Raw genomic sequence first — 23,627 nt, forward strand, 5'->3', positions numbered from 1 at the left:
GTTGCACGCTCGAGTCATTTGCCAAGAAAGCTAAAAATAACCTTGATATTAGTCTCATTACTTTTTATAACATTTCCAAAATGATAGCAAAGTGTGGTAAATCTCATATAGTTGGTGAAAGATTAATAATGCCTGCTGTATCAGAAGTGCGCACCACTGTTCTCAAAATGTTTTGTGATCAGTATTTTAAAATCATTTTCTGAGTGAGTAAGTCTGTAGCTCGTATTGACAAAATGAGTGAAGACATTGAGTATCACCCATGCACAGAACTATAAAAAACAGAATTTGGGATACAACTGGATGAGTCAATTGTCAGAATAAGATTTATTATCTCCGGCATGTGTCATGAAATGTATGAGACAATGAGGCATTGATAATGACGTATGTACAGTTTATCAAAAATGGAAAAGTTTATGAAGACATTCTCTTTTGTAAAAAGTTAAAAAAAAATCATCAGTAGAGAATCAATCTACAATGAGCTTAAAATGTATATTGAGGATAAAAGTACTCCGATTAGGAACATGATTTCTTGTGCAACAAATGGAACACCATATACGACAGGTCGCCATGCTGGTTTAGTGACATTTATGAAAAAAGAAAATCCAAGTCTGTTTACAATCCATTGTGTAATTCATCATCAACATGTTTCCTTTTTAAATCTTTTTATTAATTTTCAAAATTATATACAAAATAACAATGTTGATACAAATAGATTGGAATAATTTTATTATTAATAAACATATACAAAAAAGATTTCAAATAACATAGGTATAATAGACTTCCAAACTCATGATGAAATTAATCACAAAGAAAAAGAAATAAAAAGAAAAAAAATATACAAAGAAACCCCCCCCCAAAAAAAAGAAAAAAAAACTAAATACTAACCCAAAAAAAGCAAACAAAACAAAACAGGGCTAGACCAATATCTTAAATAAAACACGTTCAGTAATGTCGTCAACTCCACTCTTCTATTCATATATTTTAAGTTAATAAAGAAGATTCGGAAAGGTCAAATTACATCATATGAAAATGTTGCATAAAAGGTTTGCAAGTTTCTTCAAATTGAACCGAAGGATCAAAAATATCACTTCTAATTTTTTCTAAATTTAAACTTAATATAGTTTGGGAAAACCATTGGAATGTAGTAGGAGGATTGGTCTCCTTACAGTTCAATAAAATAGATCTTCTGGCCATTAAAGTAACAAATGCTATCATCCGACAGGCTGAAGAAGACAAAGATCTATGTTCTACCATTGGCAATCCAAAAATTGCTGTAATAGGATGGGGTTGTAAATCAAAACATAAAACTGTTAAGATAATATCAAAAATATCTTTCCAATATTTTTCCAAGAGAGGACAGGACCAAAACATATGAGTTAAGGAAGCCACCTCAGAGTGACATCTGTCACAAATAGTGTTTATGTGGGAATAAAAACGGGCTAATTTATCTTTAGACATATGGGCTCTGTGCACTACTTTAAATTGTATTGATGTATGTTTAGCACATATAGAGGAAGTACTGACTAATTGAAAAATTTTATCCCATTTCTCTATAAGTAGACAAAGTTGAAGTTCCCTTTCCCATTCATTTTTAATTCTATCAGATATACCTGGCTGTAATTTCATAATTATATCATAGATAAATGCTATTATTCCCTTCTGAAGAGGATTTAAACCTAAAATTTTATCAGTGATATCAGTAGGGTATGAAGTCGGAAAGGTAGGCAACGTAGTATTTAAAAAATTTCTTATTTGTAAATATCTAAAAATAAATGGGATCTAGGCAAATCAAATTTCTTAGATAACTGTTCAAAAGACATGAAACAGTTATCCAGAAATAAGTCACGAAAACATGTTATACCTTTTGTTTTCCACATCAAAAAGGCTTGGTCCAAAACCGAAGGTTGAAAGAAGAAATTAGATGTAATAGGACTTGATAACATAAATTTGTTCAAACCAAAAAATTTACGAAATTGACACCATATTTGCAATGTATGTTTAACTATTGGATTAACCATTTGTTTATTCAATTTAGATAGTACAAAAGGAAGTGAAGTTTCTAAAATGGAAGATGGAAGCTAAAGAGAACTCTTGGACAGAGTAGCCTTCAAAGTTTACCCAATGTGGGCTTGGAGTTAAATACTTTTTATACTTTATTGTCGCCAAACAATTGGTACTAGAACGTACAATCATCACAGCAATATTTGATTCTGTGCTTCACACTCCCTGGATTACAAATATTATATATTAAAGATATTAAAAATAGTTAAAAGCAGTAAATATTAAAAATTCAAACTACGAATCATAAACAGAAAAATGGGAAGTAAGGTAGTGCAAAAAAAACCGAGAGGCAGGTCCGGACATCTGGAAGGTGCGGCCCAGATCTGGGTCAGGACCTATTCAGCAGTATTATCACAGTTGGAAAGAAGCTGTTCCCAAATCTGGCCATACGAGTCTTCAAGCTCCTGAACCTTCTCCCGGAGGGAACAGGGACGAAAAGTATGTTGGCTGGGTGCGTTGTGTCCTTGATTATCCTGGCAGTACTGCTCCGACAGCGTGAGGTGTAAAGTGAGTCCACGGACGGAAGATTGGTTTGTGTGATGTGCTGGACTGTGTTCACGATCTTCTGCAGCTTCTTTCCATCTTGGACAGGACAACTTCCATACCAGGTTGTGATGCACCCAAGAAGAATGCTTTCTACAGTGCATCTATAAAAATTAGTGAGGGTTTTAGGGGACAGGCCAAATTTCTTCAGTTTTCTCAGGAAGTAAAGGCGCTGGTGGGCCTTCTTGGCAGTGAACTCTGCTTGGTTGGACCAAGTCAGGTCATTTGTGATATTGACCCCGAGGAAGTTAAAGCTTTTGACCTGTCCCACTTGCGCACCACCGATGTAAATTGGGTCATGCGGTCCGCTACTCCTTCTGAAGTCAACAACCAATTCCTTCGTCTTGCTGACGTTGAGGGATAGGTTATTGTCTTCGCACCATGCCACCAGGTTCTTAATTTCCTCCCTGTACTCAAACTCATCGTTATCCGAGATACGGCCTGCAATTGTTGTGTCATCAGCAAACCTATATATTGAGTCTGATGGAAACTTGGCTACACAATCATGGGTGTACAGTGAGTACAGCAGGGGGCTGAGTACACAGCCTTGTGGGGCACCGGTGCTCAGAGTGATTGTAGAGGAGAGCTTGTCCCCTATTTTTACAGCCTGGGTCCTGTCTGTGAGGAAGCTGAAGATCCAGCTGCCGATCTGAGTGCTAAGGCCCAGGTTCCGGAGCTTAGGAATCAGTTTATTTGGAACGATGGTATTAAAGGCAGAGCTGTAGTCAATGAAAAGGAGCCTTACGTATGCATCTTTATTCTCCAGGTGTTCTAAGGAGGAATGTAGGGCCAGAGAGATGGCATCTGCTGTTGACCTGTTGCTCTGGTAGGTGAATTGCAAAGCGTCGAGGTTGACCGGTAGGCTGTGGTTGCTGTGTGCCATAACCAATCGCTCGAAGCACTTCATAGCAATTGATGACAGAGCCACAGGTTGATAGTCATTCAGGCATGCCATCTTCTTCGGCACTGGGATTATCGTTGCCTTCTTAAAACATGAGGGGATCTTAGACTGAAGCAAGGAGCAGTTGAAGATGTCAGCAAACACTCCAGCTAGCTTGCTTGTACTGGCCCGGAGAACCCGTCCTGGGACGCCATCTGGGCCCGTCGCCTTCCTTGGATTTATATTCAGGTAGGCCCCTCTAACATCCTCCTTGGTGACGATGAACCTCGATGCCACTAGGTCCGGTTCATCTGGAGGGAGCGGGACACTCCTCTTCTGTTCGAATCTTGCATAGAATACGTTAAATTCGTCAGGAAGAGAAGCGCCATTGATATTCCCAGCCTTTTCTTTGCGCCCAGTGATCTCATTTAGACCCTGCCATAGTCTACTGGCATCCCTTTGGTTAGCCTGGGCTTCCAACTTGGCTCGATATTGCCTCTTGGCGCCCTTAATGGCTTTCCGGAGTTCACGCCTGGGTTCTGTGTAGCGACTGGTATCCCTGGACCTAAAAGCCGCAGCTCTAGCCTTTAAAAGGGACTTGACCTCATAATTCATCCAAGGTTTCCGGTTAGGGAATACCCTCATCATCTTGTGAGACACACAGTCCTTCGTGCATTTCCAAATAAAGTCATTTCCCAATAAAATTAATTAATTATTAAAAGGTTGGAATTTAATAGATCCTTATGTCTCTTAGTAATTTTAACTCCCAAATAAGTAAAATAGTCAGTAGTCACTCTGAATGGAGAATATCTATAAATGGGAACTTGCATATTTAATGGGAAAAGTTCGCTCTTACCTAGGTTCAGTTTGTAAGCAGAAAAACTACTAAACTGAGCAAGCAAAATTAATACTGCCAGAATAGATTTTCCTGGGTTAGAAATATATATTAGTAAATCATCTGCATATAGTGATAATTTATGAGTCTCATTTCCATGGGTGATGCCAAATATATTAGGGGAGTCTCGAATAGCAATAGCTAACGGTTCCAAGGCAATATCGAATAGTGGTGGACTAAGAGGGCAACCCCGCCTAGTACCACGGAATAGTTGAAGAAGAGGAGATCTTTGATTGTTAGTAAATACCGGAGCCAAAGGAGTGAGATGTATCAGTTATATAAATATCGGACTAAAATTAAATTTCTCAGGGGTGTTAAACAAATATGTCTATTGAACTCTGTCAAAAGCTTTCTCAGCGTCCAATGAAATAACACATTCTGGAATTCTGGGTGAAGGAGTATAAACAATATTCATTAATCTCCTAATATTAAAAGAAGAATAACGATTTTTAATAAATCCAATCTGATCAGCAGAAATAATTTGTGGTAATACATTCTCCAATCTCATTGACATATTTTAGAAAAAATCTTAGAATCCACATTCAGCAAAGATATAGGCCTGTAAGATGCATATTCAGTAGGATCCTTATCTTTTTTGAGAATTAGGGAAATAGAAGCTCGATAAAAAGATTGTGGTAATTTACCTATAGATACTGCATCCCTAAAAACTCTACATAGCCAAGGAGTCAGTGCAGTAGAAAAAAACTTTAAAAATTCTACTGTGTATCCATCTGGGCCAGGTGCTTTACCTGAGTTCATCGAAAGAATAGGATTTTTTATTTCCTCTACTGTATTACATAGTTAATTCAGAAACAAAGGTTCTGAACTTAAAGAGGGGTAACTTTGAAGGTATGAGACGTGAATTAGCTAAGATAGACTGGCAAATGACACTTAAAGGATTGACGGTGGATATGCAATGGCAAGCATTTAAAGGTTGCATGGATGAACTACAACAATTGTTCATCCCAGTTTGGCCAAAGAATAAATCAAGGAAGGTAGTGCACCCGTGGCTGACAAGAGAAATTAGGGATAGTATCAATTCCAAAGAAGAAGCATACAAATTAGCCAGAGAAAGTGGCTCACCTGAGGACTGGGAGAAATTCAGAGTTCAGCAGAGGAGGACAAAGGGCTTAATTAGGAAGGGGAAAAAAGATTATGAGAGAAAACTGGCAGGGAACATAAAAACGGACTGTAAAAGCTTTTATAGATATGTAAAAAGGAAAAGACTGGTAAAGACAAATGTAGGTCCCCTGCAGACAGAAACAGGTGACTTGATTATGGGGAGCAAGGACATGGCAGACCAATTGAATAGTTACTTTGGTTCTGTCTTCACTAAGGAGGACATAAATAATCTTCCAGAAATAGTAAGGGACAGAGGGTCCAGTGGGATGGAGGAACTGAGCGAAATACATGTTAGTAGGGAAGTGGTGTTAGGTAAATTGAAGGCAGATAAATCCCCAGGGCCAGATGGCCTGCATCCCAGAGTGCTTAAGGAAGTAGCCCAAGAAATAGTGGATGCATTAGTGATAATTTTTCAAAACTCGTTAGATTCTGGACTAGTTCCTGAGGATTGGAGGGTGGCTAATGTAACCCCACTTTTTAAAAAAAGGAGGGAGAGAGAAACCGGGGAATTATAGACCGGTTAGCCTAACGTCGGTGGTGGGGAAACTGCTGGAGTCAGTTATCAAGGATGTGATAACAGCACATTTGGAAAGCGGTGAAATGATCGGACAAAGTCAGCATGGATTTGAGAAAGGAAAATCATGTCTGACGAATCTCATAGAATTTTTTGAGGATGTAACTAGTAGAGTGGATAGGGGAGAACCAGTGGATGTGGTATATTTGGATTTTCAAAAGGCTTTTGACAAGGTCCCACACAGGAGATTAGTGTGCAAACTTAAAGCACACGGTATTGGGGGTAAGGTATTGGTGTGGGTGGAGAATTGGTTAGCAGACAGGAAGCAAAGAGTGGGAAGAAACGGGACCTTTTCAGAATGGCAGGCGGTGACTAGTGGGGTACTGCAAGGCTCAGTGCTGGGACCCCAGTTGTTTACAATATATATTAATGACTTGGATGAGGGAATTAAATGCAGCATCTCCAAGTTTGCGGACGACACAAAGCTGGGTGGCAGTGTTAGCAGTGAGGAGGATGCTGAGAGGATGCAGGGTGACTTGGATAGGTTGGGTGAGTGGGCAAATTCATGGCAGATGCAATTTAATGTGGATAAATGTGAAGTTATCCACTTTGGTGGCAAAAATAGGAAAACAGATTATTATCTGAATGGTGGCCGATTGGGAAAAGGGGAGGTGCAACGAGACCTGGGTGTCATTATACACCAGTCATTGAAAGTGGGCATGCAGGTACAGCAGGCGGTGAAAAAGGCGAATGGTATGCTGGCATTTATTGCGAGAGGATTTGAGTACAGGAGCAGGGAGGTACTACTGCAGTTGTACAAGGCCTTGGTGAGACCACACCTGGAGTATTGTGTGCAGTTTTGGTCCCCTAATCTGAGGAAAGACATCTTTGCCATAGAGGGAGTACAAAGAAGGTTCACCAGATTGATTCCTGGGATGGCGGGACTTTCATATGAAGAAAGACTGGATGAATTGGGCTTGTACTCATTGGAATTTAGAAGATTGAGGGGGGATCTGATTGAAACGTATAAGATCCTAAAGGGATTGGACAGGCTAGATGCAGGAAGATTGTTCCCGATGTTGGGGAAGTCCAGAATGAGGGGTCACAGTTTGAGGATAGAGGGGAAGCCTTTTAGGACCGAGATTAGGAAAAACCTCTTCACACAGAGAGTGGTGAATCTGTGGAATTCTCTGCCACAGGAAACAGTTGAGGCCAGTTCATTGGCTATATTTAAGAGGGAGTTAGATATGGCCCTTGTGGCTATGGGGGTCAGGGGGTATGGAGGGAAGGCTGGGGCGGGGTTCTGAGTTGGATGATCAGCCATGATCATAATAAATGGTGGTGCAGGCTCGAAGGGCAGAATGGCCTACTCCCACACCTATTTTCTATGTTTCTATGTAATAGGTATGTCTAGTTTTAAGCGTTCATTAGATGATAATTTTGGAATATTCAATTTCTTTAAAAATTCATGCATTATAGTGGAGTCATCAGGAAATTCTGATTGATATAGGGAGGTATAAAATTCTTGAAAGGATTTATTTATCTCGTCATGGTCAACCGTCAAAGTGCCATCTTGTTTACGAATCTTAACAATATATCGTTTAACCGAGGCCGATTTCAATTGATTAACCAGTAGTTTCCCAGTTTTATCACCATGTATATAGAATTGACTCTTAGTTTTGATTAATTGACTTTCAATCGAAGATGATAGTAAGAGATTATGTTCCATTTGAAGTTCAACTCTCTATGATTCCATTGCTGTTTCTGATCATGTGCCGTTGAAATTATCTCTGTTTATAAAGCTCCTGATTAGGGGCTATAGAATATTTCTTGTCAATTTCTTTAATCTTGTCAACCAGATTAAGTATTTCATTATTGGTTCGCTTTTTTAATCCAACAGTATATGAAATAATTTGTCCACGAATATATGCTTTAAAAGTATCCCATAATGTCCCACTGGAAATATCCTCTGTAGAATTCGTTGTGAAGAAAAAATTAATCTGTTCCTCAATAAACCTGACAAAATCTGAATCTTGAAGCAAAGTGGTATTAAATTGCCATTGTCTAGAATTAGTAGATGTATCCCTTGACTTAATAGATAATTTCAACGGCACATGATCAGAAACAGCAATGGAATCATATTCGCAACCAGTAACGAGGAATTAATCGAGAATCAATTTTTAAAAAATAGTCAATTCTTGAGTAGCGATGATATACATGTGAAAAAAAATGAGAACACTTTCTCATTTGGATGCAAGAATCTCCAAATTTCTGAGATTCTAGAGTTGGTCATAAAAGAGTTAATAAGGATAGCTGATTTATTCGGAAGTACTTGATTAGACATGGATCTATCCGTCAAAGGATTTAAACAACAATTGAAATCTCCACCCATAATCAACGTAATAGTCATTTAAATTAATCATAGTCATACTTTATTGATCCCGAGGGAAATTGGTTTTCGTTTCAGTTGCACCATAAATAATTAAATAGTAATAAAACCATAAATAATTAAATAGTAATATGTAAATTATGCCAGGAAATAAGTCCAGGTCCAGCCTATTGGCTCAGGGTGTCTGACCCTCCAAGGGAGGAGTTGTAAAGTTTGATGGCCACAGGCAGGAATGACTTCCTATGATGCTCAGTGTTGCATCTTGGTGGAATGAGTCTCTGGCTGAATGTGCCCACCCAGTCTATTATGTAGTGGATGGGAGACATTGTCCAAGATGGCATGCAACTTGGACAGCATCCTCTTTTCAGACGCACCGTCAGAGAGTCTTAAATTAGGAAGAGATGTAAAGAGATTCTTAAAAAAATCGAGACAGTCAACATTTGGGGCATAAACATTAAGCATAACAACTTTTTTGTTAAATAACAAACCAGTAATTAACAAAAATCTGCTATTCGGGTCTGAAATCGTCTCATGGTGCAGAAATGAAATTGACGGATCTATAAAAATAGAAACGCCTTTTACTTTGGCCTGTGAATTTAAGTGGTACTGTTGGTCCTTCCAGAATCTAAAAAAACGCTGATTACCTCTTTCCGGACGTGAGTTTCTTGTACAAAGATAATGTGAGCAGTCATCCTATGGAATACTTTAAAAATTTTCTTCCGTTTACTCGGGTGGTTTAAACCATCTGTATTCCGAGAAACCAAATTGATAATCTTATCCATCGTAATGAGCTCGAGCATAGGGTTAACCAGAGTACAAATTCATGACCCCAGAAGAGGGAAAAAGGTCCGAAGAGGAACCGGAAGTTACGACATTTTGGACATTTTGGTAGTTTCAGGTCAGCCTGCTTAAAAGCAAAAATAAATTAAATTAAAAGTAAGAACAAGGATACCACCCTCCTCCCGCAAAAACCCGGAAAAAAGCCAGAAAGTGGCCAGTGCTAAACCTACAGCTAATTCTAACCCCATCTTTCCAGAAGGCAACCCAAAAGAAATATGTTTATCATAAGAAATACCACCCATATTCAAAGAAGTTAAAAAAAAGTTACTATAACGGTAAGAAAAAGCTTACAACGATTACAAGCATAGAATGGTTACTTCTTACTCATATTTCAAAAAAAAATCAAGTGCCAGATCTTATTATTGATTTTTCGTATATAAATGATCAGAAGTGACGTTAAAAAAAGAGAGAGAATTCTAGGAAGAAGAAGTAAACAATCCACCATCTTAAAATATAATACTCCAGTAACATTTCAGAAAAAAAAGAAAACAAACATTAAAATTGTAACTAAATATCTTTCAAAAAGAAAAAAATATTAAGAGTAAGGTATACAAGATCACTAACAGAAAAGCATAATATCATTTAACAATCTAGAGTGTACCTACGCTACAAGATCAAGGCAAAAACTCTCAAAGTATAAAGTTCTACTTTTACAAACTAAAAACTTTTTTTCCTTTTAAAAAGAAAAAACAAATCAAAGGCAAGGAAGAAAAAAAAACGATACATTAATTAATCCTCCGTAGAGGGAGACAGATTGTCAAGGAAACTTTGGGCTTTCATCAGAGTTTTAAACAAGCTACGAGAGTTGTCCGGCATAACAACTCTCAAACAGGCTGGAAACAGTAACACTATTTTATAGCCCTGATGATAAAATTCTGACATCTGTGGTTTAAAAACCATCCGTTTTTTCAATACATCTTGGCTGTAGTCTTCGACAATCCGAAACTTAAAATCTTGAAACTCAATCATGCCTTTCTGCCGAGCTGCTCGAATCACTCGTTCCTTATCACGGACATAATGAAACCGAACGATAATTGGTCTTGGTCTGGCCAATTTCTCCGGTTTAAAGCGAAAAGTACGGTGTGTGCGATCTAAAAGTGGGGGCTCCTCCAATATGTCTGGACCGAACACATCCGTTGACAATTTAGAACCGATTATTTGCAAATTCTGTCATGGAGAGCGATTTTCAAGATCAATAGTCTTAGCTTGATAACGTTCCAGCTGTTGAGTTACCGAAGTTAAACTTTTTTCAAGAGCTTCAATTTTACGATCCCTTTTGCGGCCATCTTCATCTAGTTCCGAGATTCTAGCTTCTTGTTGATCGATTTCACGTCTGAATGATTTAGAATCATCATCTTGAATCATCTTCAACACTCCTTCAGTTGCGGCGAGTCTTTAATTAACTGTATCTTCTAGAAGTTTCTTCATTAGTTCCATAGTTAATGGAGCCTCCTTTGATGTTCCAGGATCACCATCTTTTTTTCCTTTCCTGCTGGGACCCTTTCCGTTTTTAACTTCTCGTCCTCTGGTGAGCATTTTCAGTAAGTAAAAGTCAAAGTTCGAGGATATGTTTGTAATATAAATTGTTTAGTGTAGGTATAGGTAAAGTAATTAAGATGTAAAAAAGTAAAGGGTAAGGAGCGACACCAAAGTACAGCTCACTCCTTGGGCCCCCTAGTGGAAAGTCCCATCATCAACATCTTGCAGCAATTTTTTTCAAGCAATATTTCTTTTAATATCTGCTATCAACAAAATTAAAGCTCATCCATTAAATAGCAGAATATTTCGCCAGTTATGGCAAGTTAACGATTAAGAGCTTGAATGCTTGCGAACGCAGATAGCTGTTCCATATCGGTTCAGTCACAGGAGGAGTCTATGACTAGTGATATGGCTTCTGCTTTCTCCAAATCGGTGAGTAGATTGGAAAAACACTCCTCCGCTAAAACTTTTACTCTTCTTGTTGCTGTGTTAGCTGACAATGGCACTGTCATTAATAGCTCCACAACCATTTTCTTGGTTTTCTCACCATGACTTAAAACTTCACCAACCATATCAATTGCACACGTTTTAATCAACTGGGCATCGCGCAATCAACAGGGGCGTAGGTCAAGTATACGGTATGGGATGAGGTTAAAATAAATTAGAGCAGCGTGCACTTTATTTACATGTTATGACAGGCGTGTTCATGTAAGTGCCAATGGGTCGGCACGGTCCAGATGTTTGGTTCTTGCAGACCGGACCTGGCCCGTGGTCCGTCTATTGGGGTTGTCTGCCCTACAGGGACGAGGTTCAGCACCTGGCCGCATGGTGTGCTGATAACAACCTGGCCCTTAACACCCTGAAGACCAAGGAGATCATTGTGGACTTAAGGTATGCTAGGAGCCACACTCATGTCCCCATCTATATCAACAGAGCTGTAGTGGAGCGTGTATCAGGCTTCAAATTCCTTGGTGTCCACATTTCCGATGATCTTTATTTCCTGCGGAGCATCAAGAAAGCTCGCCTGTGTCCCAGGATACTGATGGACTTTTACCGCTGTGCCATTGAGAGCATACTCACCAACTGCATCTCAGTGTGGTATGGCAATTGTCCCGTATCGGACCGCAAAGCACTCCGGGTGGTGAAAACTGCCCAGTGGATTATCAGCACCCAATTGCCCACCATTGAGAACATCTACCATAAACGCTGCCTGGGCAGGGCGAAAAGCATTATCAAGGATGCATCTCACCCTAACCATGGACTTTTTACTCTCCTCCCGTCCGGTAGGCGCAACAGGAGCCTCCACTCCCGCAGCAGCAGGCTCAGGTAGAGCTTCTTCCCTGAGGCTGTGACCCTGCTGAACCTCTCATCACAGCGCTAAGCAGTATTGCACCTATATTGGACTGTCTCAGTACTTTTATATATGTGTGCTGTAGCACTTACTTTTTATTCGTAGTTATTTTGTAAATAATACTATTCTTTTGCACTTCTGTTCAGATGCTAATTGCATTTCTTTGGCTTTGTATCCGTACTCGGCACAATGACAGTGAAGTTGAATCTAATCTAATATTGCCTGTGAATTATGTTAAATTTTCATCCTTGTATTATTTGTGGTTTACTAGAAATTATTTCTTATTGTATTTACTCTGGCAGTGGTCTTCAAGAGTTTGAATATCTGTCAAATGTACCTCGAACTTCAGTTCCCTGGCCTCTCCACTGAAGCTTCCTTTCATTTTTTTAAGTACTTTAGTTTACACCTTTCCTCTATCCCCTCTCAACATATTACAAATAATACAGGTTTCTGCATTCTGTAAATTAGCTTTTTTGTTTCTTTCCTTTTATTATATTCTACAGCTAATATCTCTATCGCATAATTTTAAGCAAAAGGATTGTTTTTAAAATAACCTCTAGTACCATGCTATATTTGATTCAAATTCTTTGCTATCATCTTTCTCCTGCCCCGTCTTTTCTGAATCCATTGGCCATGATTACCTTTTCATTGTTATTACCACCATATTTCTTCTGGCTACTTATGTAGTAGTTCTCCAATCTAATATTATGATCTTATTGATTTATGTGTATGATCTGTTCTGCTTTACATTACTCCTTGTTTGATTCATTTTATTTTAATGGTTCTTTTCACTGGTCCTCCATACACCTTGTATACCTTCTATAATGGTTTGTACCATTGTTAATTCCTTTACCAAGTTAGCTTAAATCATCCCAGAAGTATTTGTTACTAGTTATTAGAAAAACAAGAAGGTTTTAGTTTCGCAAACAACAGGAATTCTGCAGATGCTGGAAATTCAAGCAACACACATCAAAGTTGCTGGTGAACGTAGCAGGCCAGGCAGCATCTCTAGGAAGAAGTACAGTCGACGTTTCAGACGGTTTTAGTTTGTTTAGTTGTATTTCATATTTAAACTTAATACTAACGTCGTTGCTATTGGCTTTTACATAAATGTATTATGCCAAATTTTGCTCCTGACGTGGTAATGGGTGATAATGGAGCCCAGATAAGGAAATCGAAATAACTATTCTGGCCAAACTTCATTCATCATCCAAGTTCCTTGGTAAGGATGGACAGATTTAGGTCCTTGCAATTGAGAAAATGAATATATCTAGTTCATTTGGAATATGCTTTTGAAATGAGCATACAGTTTGGGAAAATAAAACAAGTTTAGTTAGATACTTGTTTGATAGTAAGCAAATGGAAATAAGAGGGCCAGAGCTAGAAAATACCCATTTCTTTATTTATATATATATTTATTTATATAACATGCTAATTTTGTGGGAGGTGCAGGGCCAATTATGGAAATATGGAAAGAAGGGGTTTTCATTGGATTTCCCATATTGAACCAATGGCCATTTTCTTAGATTTCTGGGAGCTATGCATGGTAGTGTGGTGGTTAGCACAGTGTTTTACAGTACCAGTGATCTGGGTTCAATTCCTGCTCCTGTCTGTAAGGAGTGTGTACATTATCCCCATGACAGCGTGGGTTTGTGCTGGGTGATCCAGTTTCCTCCCACAGTCCAAAGATGTACTGGTTGGTAGGTTAATTGGTCATTGTAAATTGTCCCAGGATTAGGCTAGGGTTAAATAGGTGGGTTGCTGGGCAACACAGCTAGAAGAAACGTAAGGGGCTATTCTGCGCTGTATCTGAATAAATAAATATTCTGCACTCCAGCTTTAAAGGCTAGGCTGTTGCTTTCTAGTGACTTTTTGAGATGTTTGAACAGGATATTTAGCAAGTAGCTTGTTAACGATACCCATTTGTTAAATTTATGGAACCTATCTGTTATCCTTACAACTTGGCAGCTTTATGCTCAGTTGGAGTTTTCACTTGAACATTGAAATCAAGCCTGTTTGTCAAATAATTAAGCCTTCCTGTACAATATCTATGGGTCTGTTCAGAGGATACTAATTCTTATGTCTGGCTGTATTTAAATTTACAAATACTTTTAAATTTTAGCCCCTGCTTGCTTAACAGGTGAAGTTTTAGACCAAGCAGCAGGGTAATGTTTTGTACATTACTAGATACGACTTCCCTGCTTTAATAAAACAGCTGTGAATTAAACCAGCATCGTATCTATATAATGATCACAGTTGTTAGCCTGGATTTAGAGAAAATAGTGGCTAGAGGATGTTCCTTAAAATGCAAAGGGACGACTTTAAAACAAAGAATAACAAGCATCACAGGAGAGTTTGCCTTGATTGTCTGCAGATCTGTGAAGGATCATTGGTCCACTAACTTCTGATTTATGACATTACACATCATTTAAACTGTAACATTAGAGCATGGATGAAATCAAACTGACTAGATTTAACCATTTTGGAAACATTTGGGTATTATTTGTGTAAAATTGGATCTCTATCATAAATAAGATTCCACAATTACCCTGTTCCGTTTGCTGCTTTTGTGTAGCTTTACAAGCCCTCCAGTTTGGAGAACATGTTGAAACCTCAACACAAGATGCAGAAGGAGGACACTCTTCGGATGAGAGCTCTTAATAAAGTTCTTTACAAAGCAGTCACAGATCTGTTGAACAGCACTGAAGTCAGCCCAGAGGTTTTTGAGGAGAAAGTCGAGATATCCAAAGTAAGAGCATCTTTTTTTATTTGAAAATGCATTGTTCTATCCAGAAGTATAATGCAGGGAAAAGAAACAATTCAGATTATTTTAATAGCAGTATTTTGTAACTTACTGAGAACTTTAGTGAAAATTTATCAGTAATTTCATACATTAATGTACAGTATATTTTTGTATTAATTGTTTTTTATAAATGGTATTACTGTTTTGTGGCAGCATACCATTGATCCACTTAATCTTTCCAAACTATTTGTTTCTTTTTAACACATTGATGGAAATCAGTTTCATTACTCCTTCATGGAATTTCCATCTGCTTCCTTGTATTTTCATGCTATTTCTTTTAAATAGTCCAAAGGGGGGCTTTCCTAAATCTGGGTTTTATGAATGTCTAAAAATTCTCATTGCCTTCCCTCATGAGCACTCAAATCCTTGGATGCGACTTTTAACTCAACCCTTTGGAATAAAACTTTTTATTCTTCGTGTACTATAGTACAGTTCAGGCTGAACTTTACCACCAAATTCAAATACCTCTTTCAATATCACCTCTTTTTTGTCTTCTAACCCACTACATTTATGATATCCTTCCTTACCATTTGTATTTTGAACTAGTGATCTGAAACTAGCAGAAGGACTTACTTTATTCAGTTCTTTCATTTAATTCCAACATACTTGCATTGAACTGTATTGTGTCTTTTGTAATTTTTGCCAAATTAATACTGATACCTTTTAATAAGAACATTAAATGTAAAAGCAGGATTGTACACCAATCCTGTTGTGCCATTCAGTGTTATCATGGCAAATCTGATCTCTGTTTTAATTCCATCTTTTTGTCTGGTTTCCCAAAATTCTTGACTCCCAATAGATGATTTTTCTCAGCATTTAACGTATTCAAACGATTTCAGCTTCCATAGCTGCCTGTGGTGAATTCCAAAGGTTCACAGCTCTCAGAGAGTTTTTCCTTGTCTTAATTTTAAATGGGAGACTCTTATTTGAAACTCTTATCTGTCCTTGTTCACTCCGACAGTGATATCACATTGGCGTGTCAGTGTAATGTATAACCATTTTGCTTGCCTTTCTGAAATCAAATACTTAAACTGTGTTATCTAACTGATAAAGTGCACAGATCATCAGAAATCTGGGAAACCTGTAAGACATAATTTGTCCTTCTGATATGCCCTTCTGACTGATCATCTGTTCAAAAGCAAACAAAGTTAAGAACACTTGAAAAACATTTGAGTTTTCACTTTGGCTCTTGCTTTTGAAGCCAGACAGTTATATTTGATATATTTCAATGGATTGAAGTATTTGAGAACTCTGAATTTGACTGAGTTTTGAACCTCTAGTAATTTGTGAAAGTAATTAGAGCTTTGAGGTTTGGTGGGAAGACCCTCCTCCACTTTGACCTGCATATTTGAATTATGTGTTATAACTTAGTTGGACTGTGAACTTTGACAAGCTTTGTTAAGTTTGTCAACTGTGATTTTACCTTTTGCAAAAAAAACTTCAAAAAATTATTGTGAAAATGTTCAAAAAATTTCAGCAAATTCCTCTTGCACTTTAACAGAAATTGCCAGAGTCTGAAATCCATAGAATTCTGCTTCATGCAGCATCTTAACACAACTCCATGGACATTTATTTATTTTCCTCTTTTTCTTATCTTGTCGCTCAGTAGCTAAATAATGAAATAATGCATTAAGTTTACAACTTTATTGTCTTAGGATCCAAACTTTATATAACTTGGATAATTTGCTACCAAACTATTCAGAAATCCTAAACAAAATCAGAAATGCTGCAAGACCTCAACCAATCAAGCAGATCTGTGAAAAGAGAAACAGTTAAGATTTTCAGTCCATGATCCTTCCGCAGAACTGGGTGAAAAGTGGTACAGAAACCCTGATGCTTTAATAATCTAGACAGAATTCTCTTTGGTTCATGTTTTGGTATCAAAGTTGGAATGTGCTACTATTACAGGTTCGGTTGACTGTTGACTTTTCAGCATGCCGTGTGTACTGGGTACCAAGCGGTTTGCTGGAAAAAGATAATCACATTCAGCAAGTCTTAGAAAAACATTCTCCTCGTGTAAGGTAAGCGTCCTCAACACCTGACACTTAAACGGAACTCTGGCAATTACATGCTATATAAATAGTTTCAAAATAGTGCTCAAAATTGATTTAGAGGTTAATTTTAAATTATTTTATAACATTTTATTAATTTCTAGACACCTTCTCATAACCCAGCAAGTTATGGGTTGTCCTCCACCTGTGGTCTTTGTTAGAGACAGAGAACAAGCAGCAATTGCTGAGGTGGGTAATAATCACATGTTTTGGGTGATAAGTGAAAAGTTTGAGGCCAGTTGATGATGTACTGCTAAAGTCCTAAAGTACAGCTGTAAGCCTTCAACTAACTACTCAAGAAAGTGATTTCATGATCATGACCAGGAAAAAATTTAATTCATGTATATTGTTGCTTTTTAATGCATGATTCTAAAACATTTAATTTGCTATCCCAGGTTGAGAATCTGTTGGACATTGCTGATTATGGCTCTGAAAACACTGCTGATGCAACGCAAGTCTTGGACACAAAACATTTTGGGTAACTACATAATATAATTTAAAACTGTTTTAATCCATCAGGTCTAGTTTATAATCTTAGAATGCTGTATATGTTTGACAGCTTTAGCAGATGCACAAAGTAAAACCAACTTGTGGCAGAGTATTTCATCTGATCACAACATCTGCAATAACTAAACTTCTGTACCAAGTCAATTTATGCAGTGTCAGCAATTAGCTATGTTAGGGGATGGAGAAAATTGCAAGGGAAAAAAGAGAAACAGCCAGGAAGATATCCGCAGCTTTCATTCTCAGGGTTAGATGGAGCTGACTTGAAATAAATCTATTCATACCTTGGGGAGAACTGATTTATTGCTGATTCCCTAGCTGTCTTATAAGTTCCTTTTGCACGCTGGAGTTTTCTTTTCCAGAAGGCACTTAAACAGTTGATTATGATTCTGAGGTACATCTTAGGATGTGCTGGGACACATCATCAGTGATGTAACCTGGAGTCATTGGGTGTTTCGTGTGGTGCGTGGCCAAGTGGTTAGGGCATTGGACTAGCGATCTGAAGGTCGTGGGTTCAAGCCTCGGCGGAGGCAATGTGTGCGTCCTTGAGCGAGGCATTTAACCACACAATGCTCCAGTCTACCCAGCTGAGAATGGGTACTGGCAAAAATGCTGGGGGTTAACCTTCTGATAGACTGGTGTCCAATCGGGGGGGGGGGTGGGGGGCGGTTAGTCTCATACCTTCAGTCGCCTCACGCCACGGAAACTGGCATAAGCACCTGCCTAATGGGCAGACATCAATCTTAATTGATGTTTCAGGTCTTTCAACATCAGACACATCAGACACTCTCATCCAGGATTGATCAGGTCCTGGCTTGTGTCCCAGTATATTGGTCCTTGGTTCCATCTGGAAGCTTGTACAGCAGCCTCTGTGATGCTACTGATGACTCTTTTCTTTGCAGTGAGCTAGTATTGTATATAAGAGAAATCCATTTGATTATTAATAACACTATGGGCTTTAACATTATACTAACTGGTTTCACTATTATTTTCTCTGGTGTCAACCTACAAATGACCGACCAGGTGAGGAAGGCTGCAAACTAGAAAACACCATTCCCACATTTTCTTTGAGGGTTGGGGAATGATTACTCAAAGAGAATTTTCAGAAAATAATGTATGTGGGACACAATGCAGTCAATGCAGCATGTTTAGGAGGAAAGTGACATTAAAATTCTAATTCTTGAAGTTTTATTGTGAATCATGTCTGTACCTACTGGGCAAATTTGAAAGAGGTGGATTCCTGTGATTAGTCCATTTCATTATATACCCTGCTACAGGGATAGGGAATGTTTTTAGAGGAAGGTGGATTAAACTCAGGCAAATGGCACTAGCTTAGATGGGCATCTTGTGTGGCATGGATGAGTTTTGCCAAATGGCTTCTTTCCATGCTGTATCACTGTCTTACTTTAAAGCAAAGTAAATTGAACTTCATCTTTTTCATCTGCCCCAGGACAAATCATTTTCTCTGGATTACTATGTTAGTTTTTTTTTATTCTAGGCAACTTGCTGCAGATCCTGCTTTGAAGCCTAATCATCAAGGACCTATTCCAGTCTCATCCCACCTGCCACCATCAGCTCCTGGACTTGACCTTTTTGGTATTGACCATGACTTATTGAACAAACAAATACTGGAATATAAAAAGAAAAATACTCAAAAGTTACTGGAAACTGATAATTCAACCTTGTCAGAACAGCACCTGGAACAAATAGCTCAGCTAAAAAAATTAAAAGTAAAGAAGAAGAAATTTAATTCTAGTTTTGATGATATCACACCAGAAATGTACTTGTTAGAAAAATACAATGTGGACTCTGTGGACACATTTTCAGATAGGGAAGAGGAACTGAAAGAATTAGATGAAATAAAAGAGCTTGAATTCGAGGAAGAAGATCGAGAAAATCCGTCATAAGTTCCGGAAGATATAAAATAAATGTATTTTGTAACAGCCTTCATTTCTCCAATTTCTACAACTACTTAAATTTTGATTCTTCCGTGCTTATGGTGTTAACCCTGTTGAAACTCCATAGATGAAGTTGCATCCATGTTATTTTATTTTGTTGCAGAAGATCTGCTGAATGTCATTGTCTGCAGTCCATCTACTTAATCCCAAATTTAAAAAGTCACAGCATAATTAACTTTGTTTTACCTTCATCAACAGCTGTCAAGAGGGCACGGACAATTGTGTTTTGAACATGGTGACCTTTCACTTGATTGTAGGCCTCCAATTAGCCTTGAAGTTTTTTCCTTGGGTGTTCTTTCATTTACTGCCATCTGTTGGGAAATGTGTACTGCAAATGATTTTCAAAGACAAATATACTTCTAGGGAATTACAACAGTCCTTCAAATTTGCATTTGACTTGGATAGATTATATTTAACAGGTACAAGTCATACTATTAACAATTTCCTGACATGTACTGTCTTGCACAAGTGGTATATTTTCAAAAGGTGAACGACTTCAATACATGTGGCTTTTGACCAAATGGATTGTATTTGACTATAGAGCATACACTTTGAGGCCCTCAGGTATTGACTGAAATGAGTGAGTATTAGTGAAACCTAAATGGTTAGCTAGATAGACTAAATATTTTTCTTGCCCTTTCAAAGGGTAATTCTACATTTAAAAGTTTTTGATAACTTGTTTGAATTCATTGTGTTTAGCTTCTGTAATACTTTTCAAAATATATTCACTCTGATTTTGTTATCCTTCTCATTTCCCTTTCTGAACATGAATTTGTAACTGATTTTTGCACTGCTGGAGGCTTAAACCTTATTCAGTTTTAATGGCTTGTAGATTAAAAAAAAGAAAAAAAATTGCAGATGCTAGAAATCTGAAATAAAAACAAAAAGTGCTGGAAATGCTCAGGTCAGATTGGCATCCATGGAGCGAGCACCAGAGTTTGTATTTCTAGAAGTGGCAGAGATTACAACATCTATCAACAAATGCAGATGATACTTGAATTATTGACATATTTGCAGCTTTTATGTTCTGATTGTAAGACTTGTAAAGTTTATCAGTGCAGATTCAAGTTCCTTTTAGTAACTTGAACTTGTAATATACATAAATGCTCCCAAACTGACAGCAGTCTTGGAACATGCTTTATTGACATTGATGTTCCTCTTCAGATAAAAAACAAACTGGGAGATTTTCCATTATCCTAACAAACATCTGATTATTATAATGGGTTTAAAATGTTGTTTAGTTGGTTCAGAATGAGAACAGATTGCGAATGACAATAATTTTTGCAGTTGTATCTTTTGCTTGGAGTTTATTGAATGAGCAAGTGCCAAGTGTCAAAACCCAGATTTCAAGAACAGACAAATTTCTTTTTGGTTGATGAGATATACAGTATATTGGCTACCCTTGGTCTAGATGCAGGGATGCTTCATGTGCAACACGAGTTCTGACTGGAACAGATGCACTCAACTCCTTTAGCCTTTTTGATTGCTATGCTTGACATATTGGTGAGACTATTATTAAAGTGGTTGGTAGTATACCATCCAATTATTCTATGCATATTTAATGTAACAATATATTTTCTGTACTTTGCCATTTGCCTCAGATGGAAACTATCTATAGGCATAGATTCATGAAGTGAACACAGAAACATAGAAAACCTACAGCACAATACAGGCCCTTTGGCCCACAAAGCTGTGCCGAACATGTCCTTACCTTAGAAATTACCTAGGGTTACCATAGCCCTCTCTTTTTCTAAGCTCCATGTACCTATCCAGGAGTCTCTTAAAAGACCCTGTTAATACTTTATATTAAGGTTACTGCTCAGTACTTTCTTTTAGTCTTATTAGAGTATCCTGTTCCTAGTTTTGCTACGTCAAAATAGTTGCTCATCCTATCATCCTAACAATGGCAAAAGTTCCGTACATCTGGACAGGATAAAGATTTTTTGTTAAAACGTAGTAGTGGTGTGCAGTGGCCACTCCGTGTTAAAAGGATGCATCATAAATATATTCTACTCTTCAGTATGATTGTCAGATTTGACCCCCATTCTTGGAACTCAGATACTTTGACACTGACATCCCTTCTGAGTTAGACAAAACTCAGGCAAATGAGGAAAAATGTTATCTTCACAAGAGAGAAGGTATCATTGAGAAAAGGCTATTTGACAATACAATAACCCTCTGAACCTGGTGAATGCTTTTTGACCATTGTCCCATTCTAACTTGGAACTAATATTTTGTATCCGATAGTGTGCATACCTCAATCCTAGAAGTTCTGTTACAGAGGAGGACTTATACTCTGATCTCTCTTAAATCCTGGTGTGTATCCCAGAGAGAGAAAAGTTGATCCTACTGATGATTTCAATGCCAGAGTGGGAAAAATTGCAACTCTCTGCCAAGGCCTGGTGCAAAAGGTTGGTTTAGGGAAGGCCAACTCCATTGAGATTCTTCTGATAATATGTTTGGAAGATACAGTATTCCTATCATAACCCATCATGTTTTGTGAGAGATGCACAAAATAATGGCAGTATTCCCAAGTAACGGTACTTGTAACTGCTAGAATATATTGCTGTTATGGTGAGGGGCTGCAGAATTGTATCATGATTACTGGTCTGATCTTCTTTGTGCATGCCCAGTTATCTCCACTACCTTCACAACATGCTGGAGGAACTCAGCAGGTCAGCCAGTATCTGTGGAAACGTCGACTGATCTTTTCCACGGATGCTGCCTGACCTGCTGAGTTCCTCCAGCGTGTTGTGAGTGTTGCTTTGGCCCCAGCATCTGCAGATTATTTTGTGTTTATCTCCACTACCTTGGCTGCAAAGTATGAGTATCAACAAAATCTGGTGAAAGATCAATGCTGAGGCTTAGAACCACAAAACTTGTTCTCAGATGGTGCCCTCCAGCTAAGCTGTTGACTCAGAACCAGCTGCATAGTTTATGGGCTGCCTGGAAGTTCACCATAACTGATACTTGTGAAGAGATTTTTGGCATCTCTACTAAGCAGAACCAGGAGAAGTTTGACCAGAATATGGAGGAGCTAATTAACTTCAAACATAGGGTGCTCTGGTATTGGAAATGCCATCATTCCTTAGGGAAAAAACAAAACAATTCTAGAACCTGAAGATAGAGGTCCAGAAGAAGCCCTGTGATTCAAAGACTTAAGGAAGCTGAGCAACAGACAGTCATAACATCAACAAGTTCTTTGGTACTGTCAAGGCCAATACCAAACAGACCCAAGAACAGTGGTGAACTTATCTAGGACAGAGAAAATACCACCTGGAAGGAAAACTTAGAGGATCTCAACTGATTTTGTCCTTAATGTGGGCACTCTTGACTTTTCCACAGTCCAGCCTGATAAAAGCCACATCCCAAATTTTTAAAAGAAATCAAGTCCTTGGGAATGGAGCTTCAGTCACCTATCTACAGTCTGGGGAAAGGAGGATATACTCTGAGATGTCTGATGCAAGGAGACAAGTGCTGCCTAACTTCCCTGCTGCCCACCACAGGGAAAGTCATCACCAGGGTCTTAGTTGCCGCCCAGTGACTTTAAAAACTGTTCCCTGAATTACAGTGTGGATCCTCCTCGTCTAGACTGGAATGATCTTCAGTATTTGAAGATTAAGGCAGATGCGGGGAGCAACATTACCCACGATAATACCCTTTGGTGACCTCACTAAAGTTAATGATGAAGGAATATAGAACACTGTCCTCAAATTTGATTGCCTACAGAAATTTTGATGTTTGCTTAAAATGGAATGCCAGTGATTAGGTTAATAAAGGTGTCAAACAATGCTTGTGTTTCCCCAGCACTTTAATCATTTGTGCTGCAACTATCTTCCTACAGGAGTGGAACTAACTTCTGAAATGAAAAGGAAACTATTCAGTCTATCGTCACTGCATCCAAAGTCAAAGCCAAACCACAGTAGTCAAACTGCAGAAAGGCTAGAACTTGCGGCTGTGAATTGGGATGATGTTTTTGCAGGGAAATGTACTATGGACATGTGGTGGATGTTTAGAGATCTCTTGCGGGATGTTACGGATAAATTTGTCCTGGTGAGGAAGATAAAGAATGGTAGGGTGAAGGAACCATGGTGACAAGTGAGGTGGAAAATCTAGTCAGGTGGAAGAAGGCAGCGTACATGAGGTTTAGGAAGCAAGGATCAGGTGGGTCTATTGAGGAATATAGGGAAGCAAGAAAGAAGCTTAAGAAAGGGCTGAGAAGAGCAAGAAGGGGGCA

The 23,627-nt window shown here is 38.3% G+C and overlaps 1 protein-coding gene across 2 annotated transcripts in view; it reads left to right on the forward strand.

Moving 5' to 3' along the window:
• rbfa (ribosome binding factor A) overlaps positions 1 to 23,404 on the forward strand; it is a 29,735-nt gene extending 6,331 nt beyond the window's left edge. The window contains exons 4-8 of one of the 2 annotated variants that reach the window (XM_063069920.1): positions 14,650 to 14,823; positions 16,786 to 16,898; positions 17,033 to 17,117; positions 17,324 to 17,406; positions 18,931 to 23,404. In XM_063069920.1, coding sequence (XP_062925990.1) covers positions 14,650 to 14,823; positions 16,786 to 16,898; positions 17,033 to 17,117; positions 17,324 to 17,406; positions 18,931 to 19,339 — 864 coding nt within the window. In that variant the 3' untranslated portion in view covers positions 19,340 to 23,404. The remainder of the gene's footprint in view (positions 1 to 14,649; positions 14,824 to 16,785; positions 16,899 to 17,032; positions 17,118 to 17,323; positions 17,407 to 18,930) is intronic. The other variant, XM_063069919.1, reaches the window with a different exon arrangement.
• Positions 23,405 to 23,627: the final 223 nt, after the last annotated feature.

Source organism: Mobula hypostoma, chromosome 17, assembly GCF_963921235.1.
Source record: "Mobula hypostoma chromosome 17, sMobHyp1.1, whole genome shotgun sequence".
Taxonomy (NCBI): Eukaryota; Metazoa; Chordata; class Chondrichthyes; order Myliobatiformes; family Myliobatidae; genus Mobula; species Mobula hypostoma.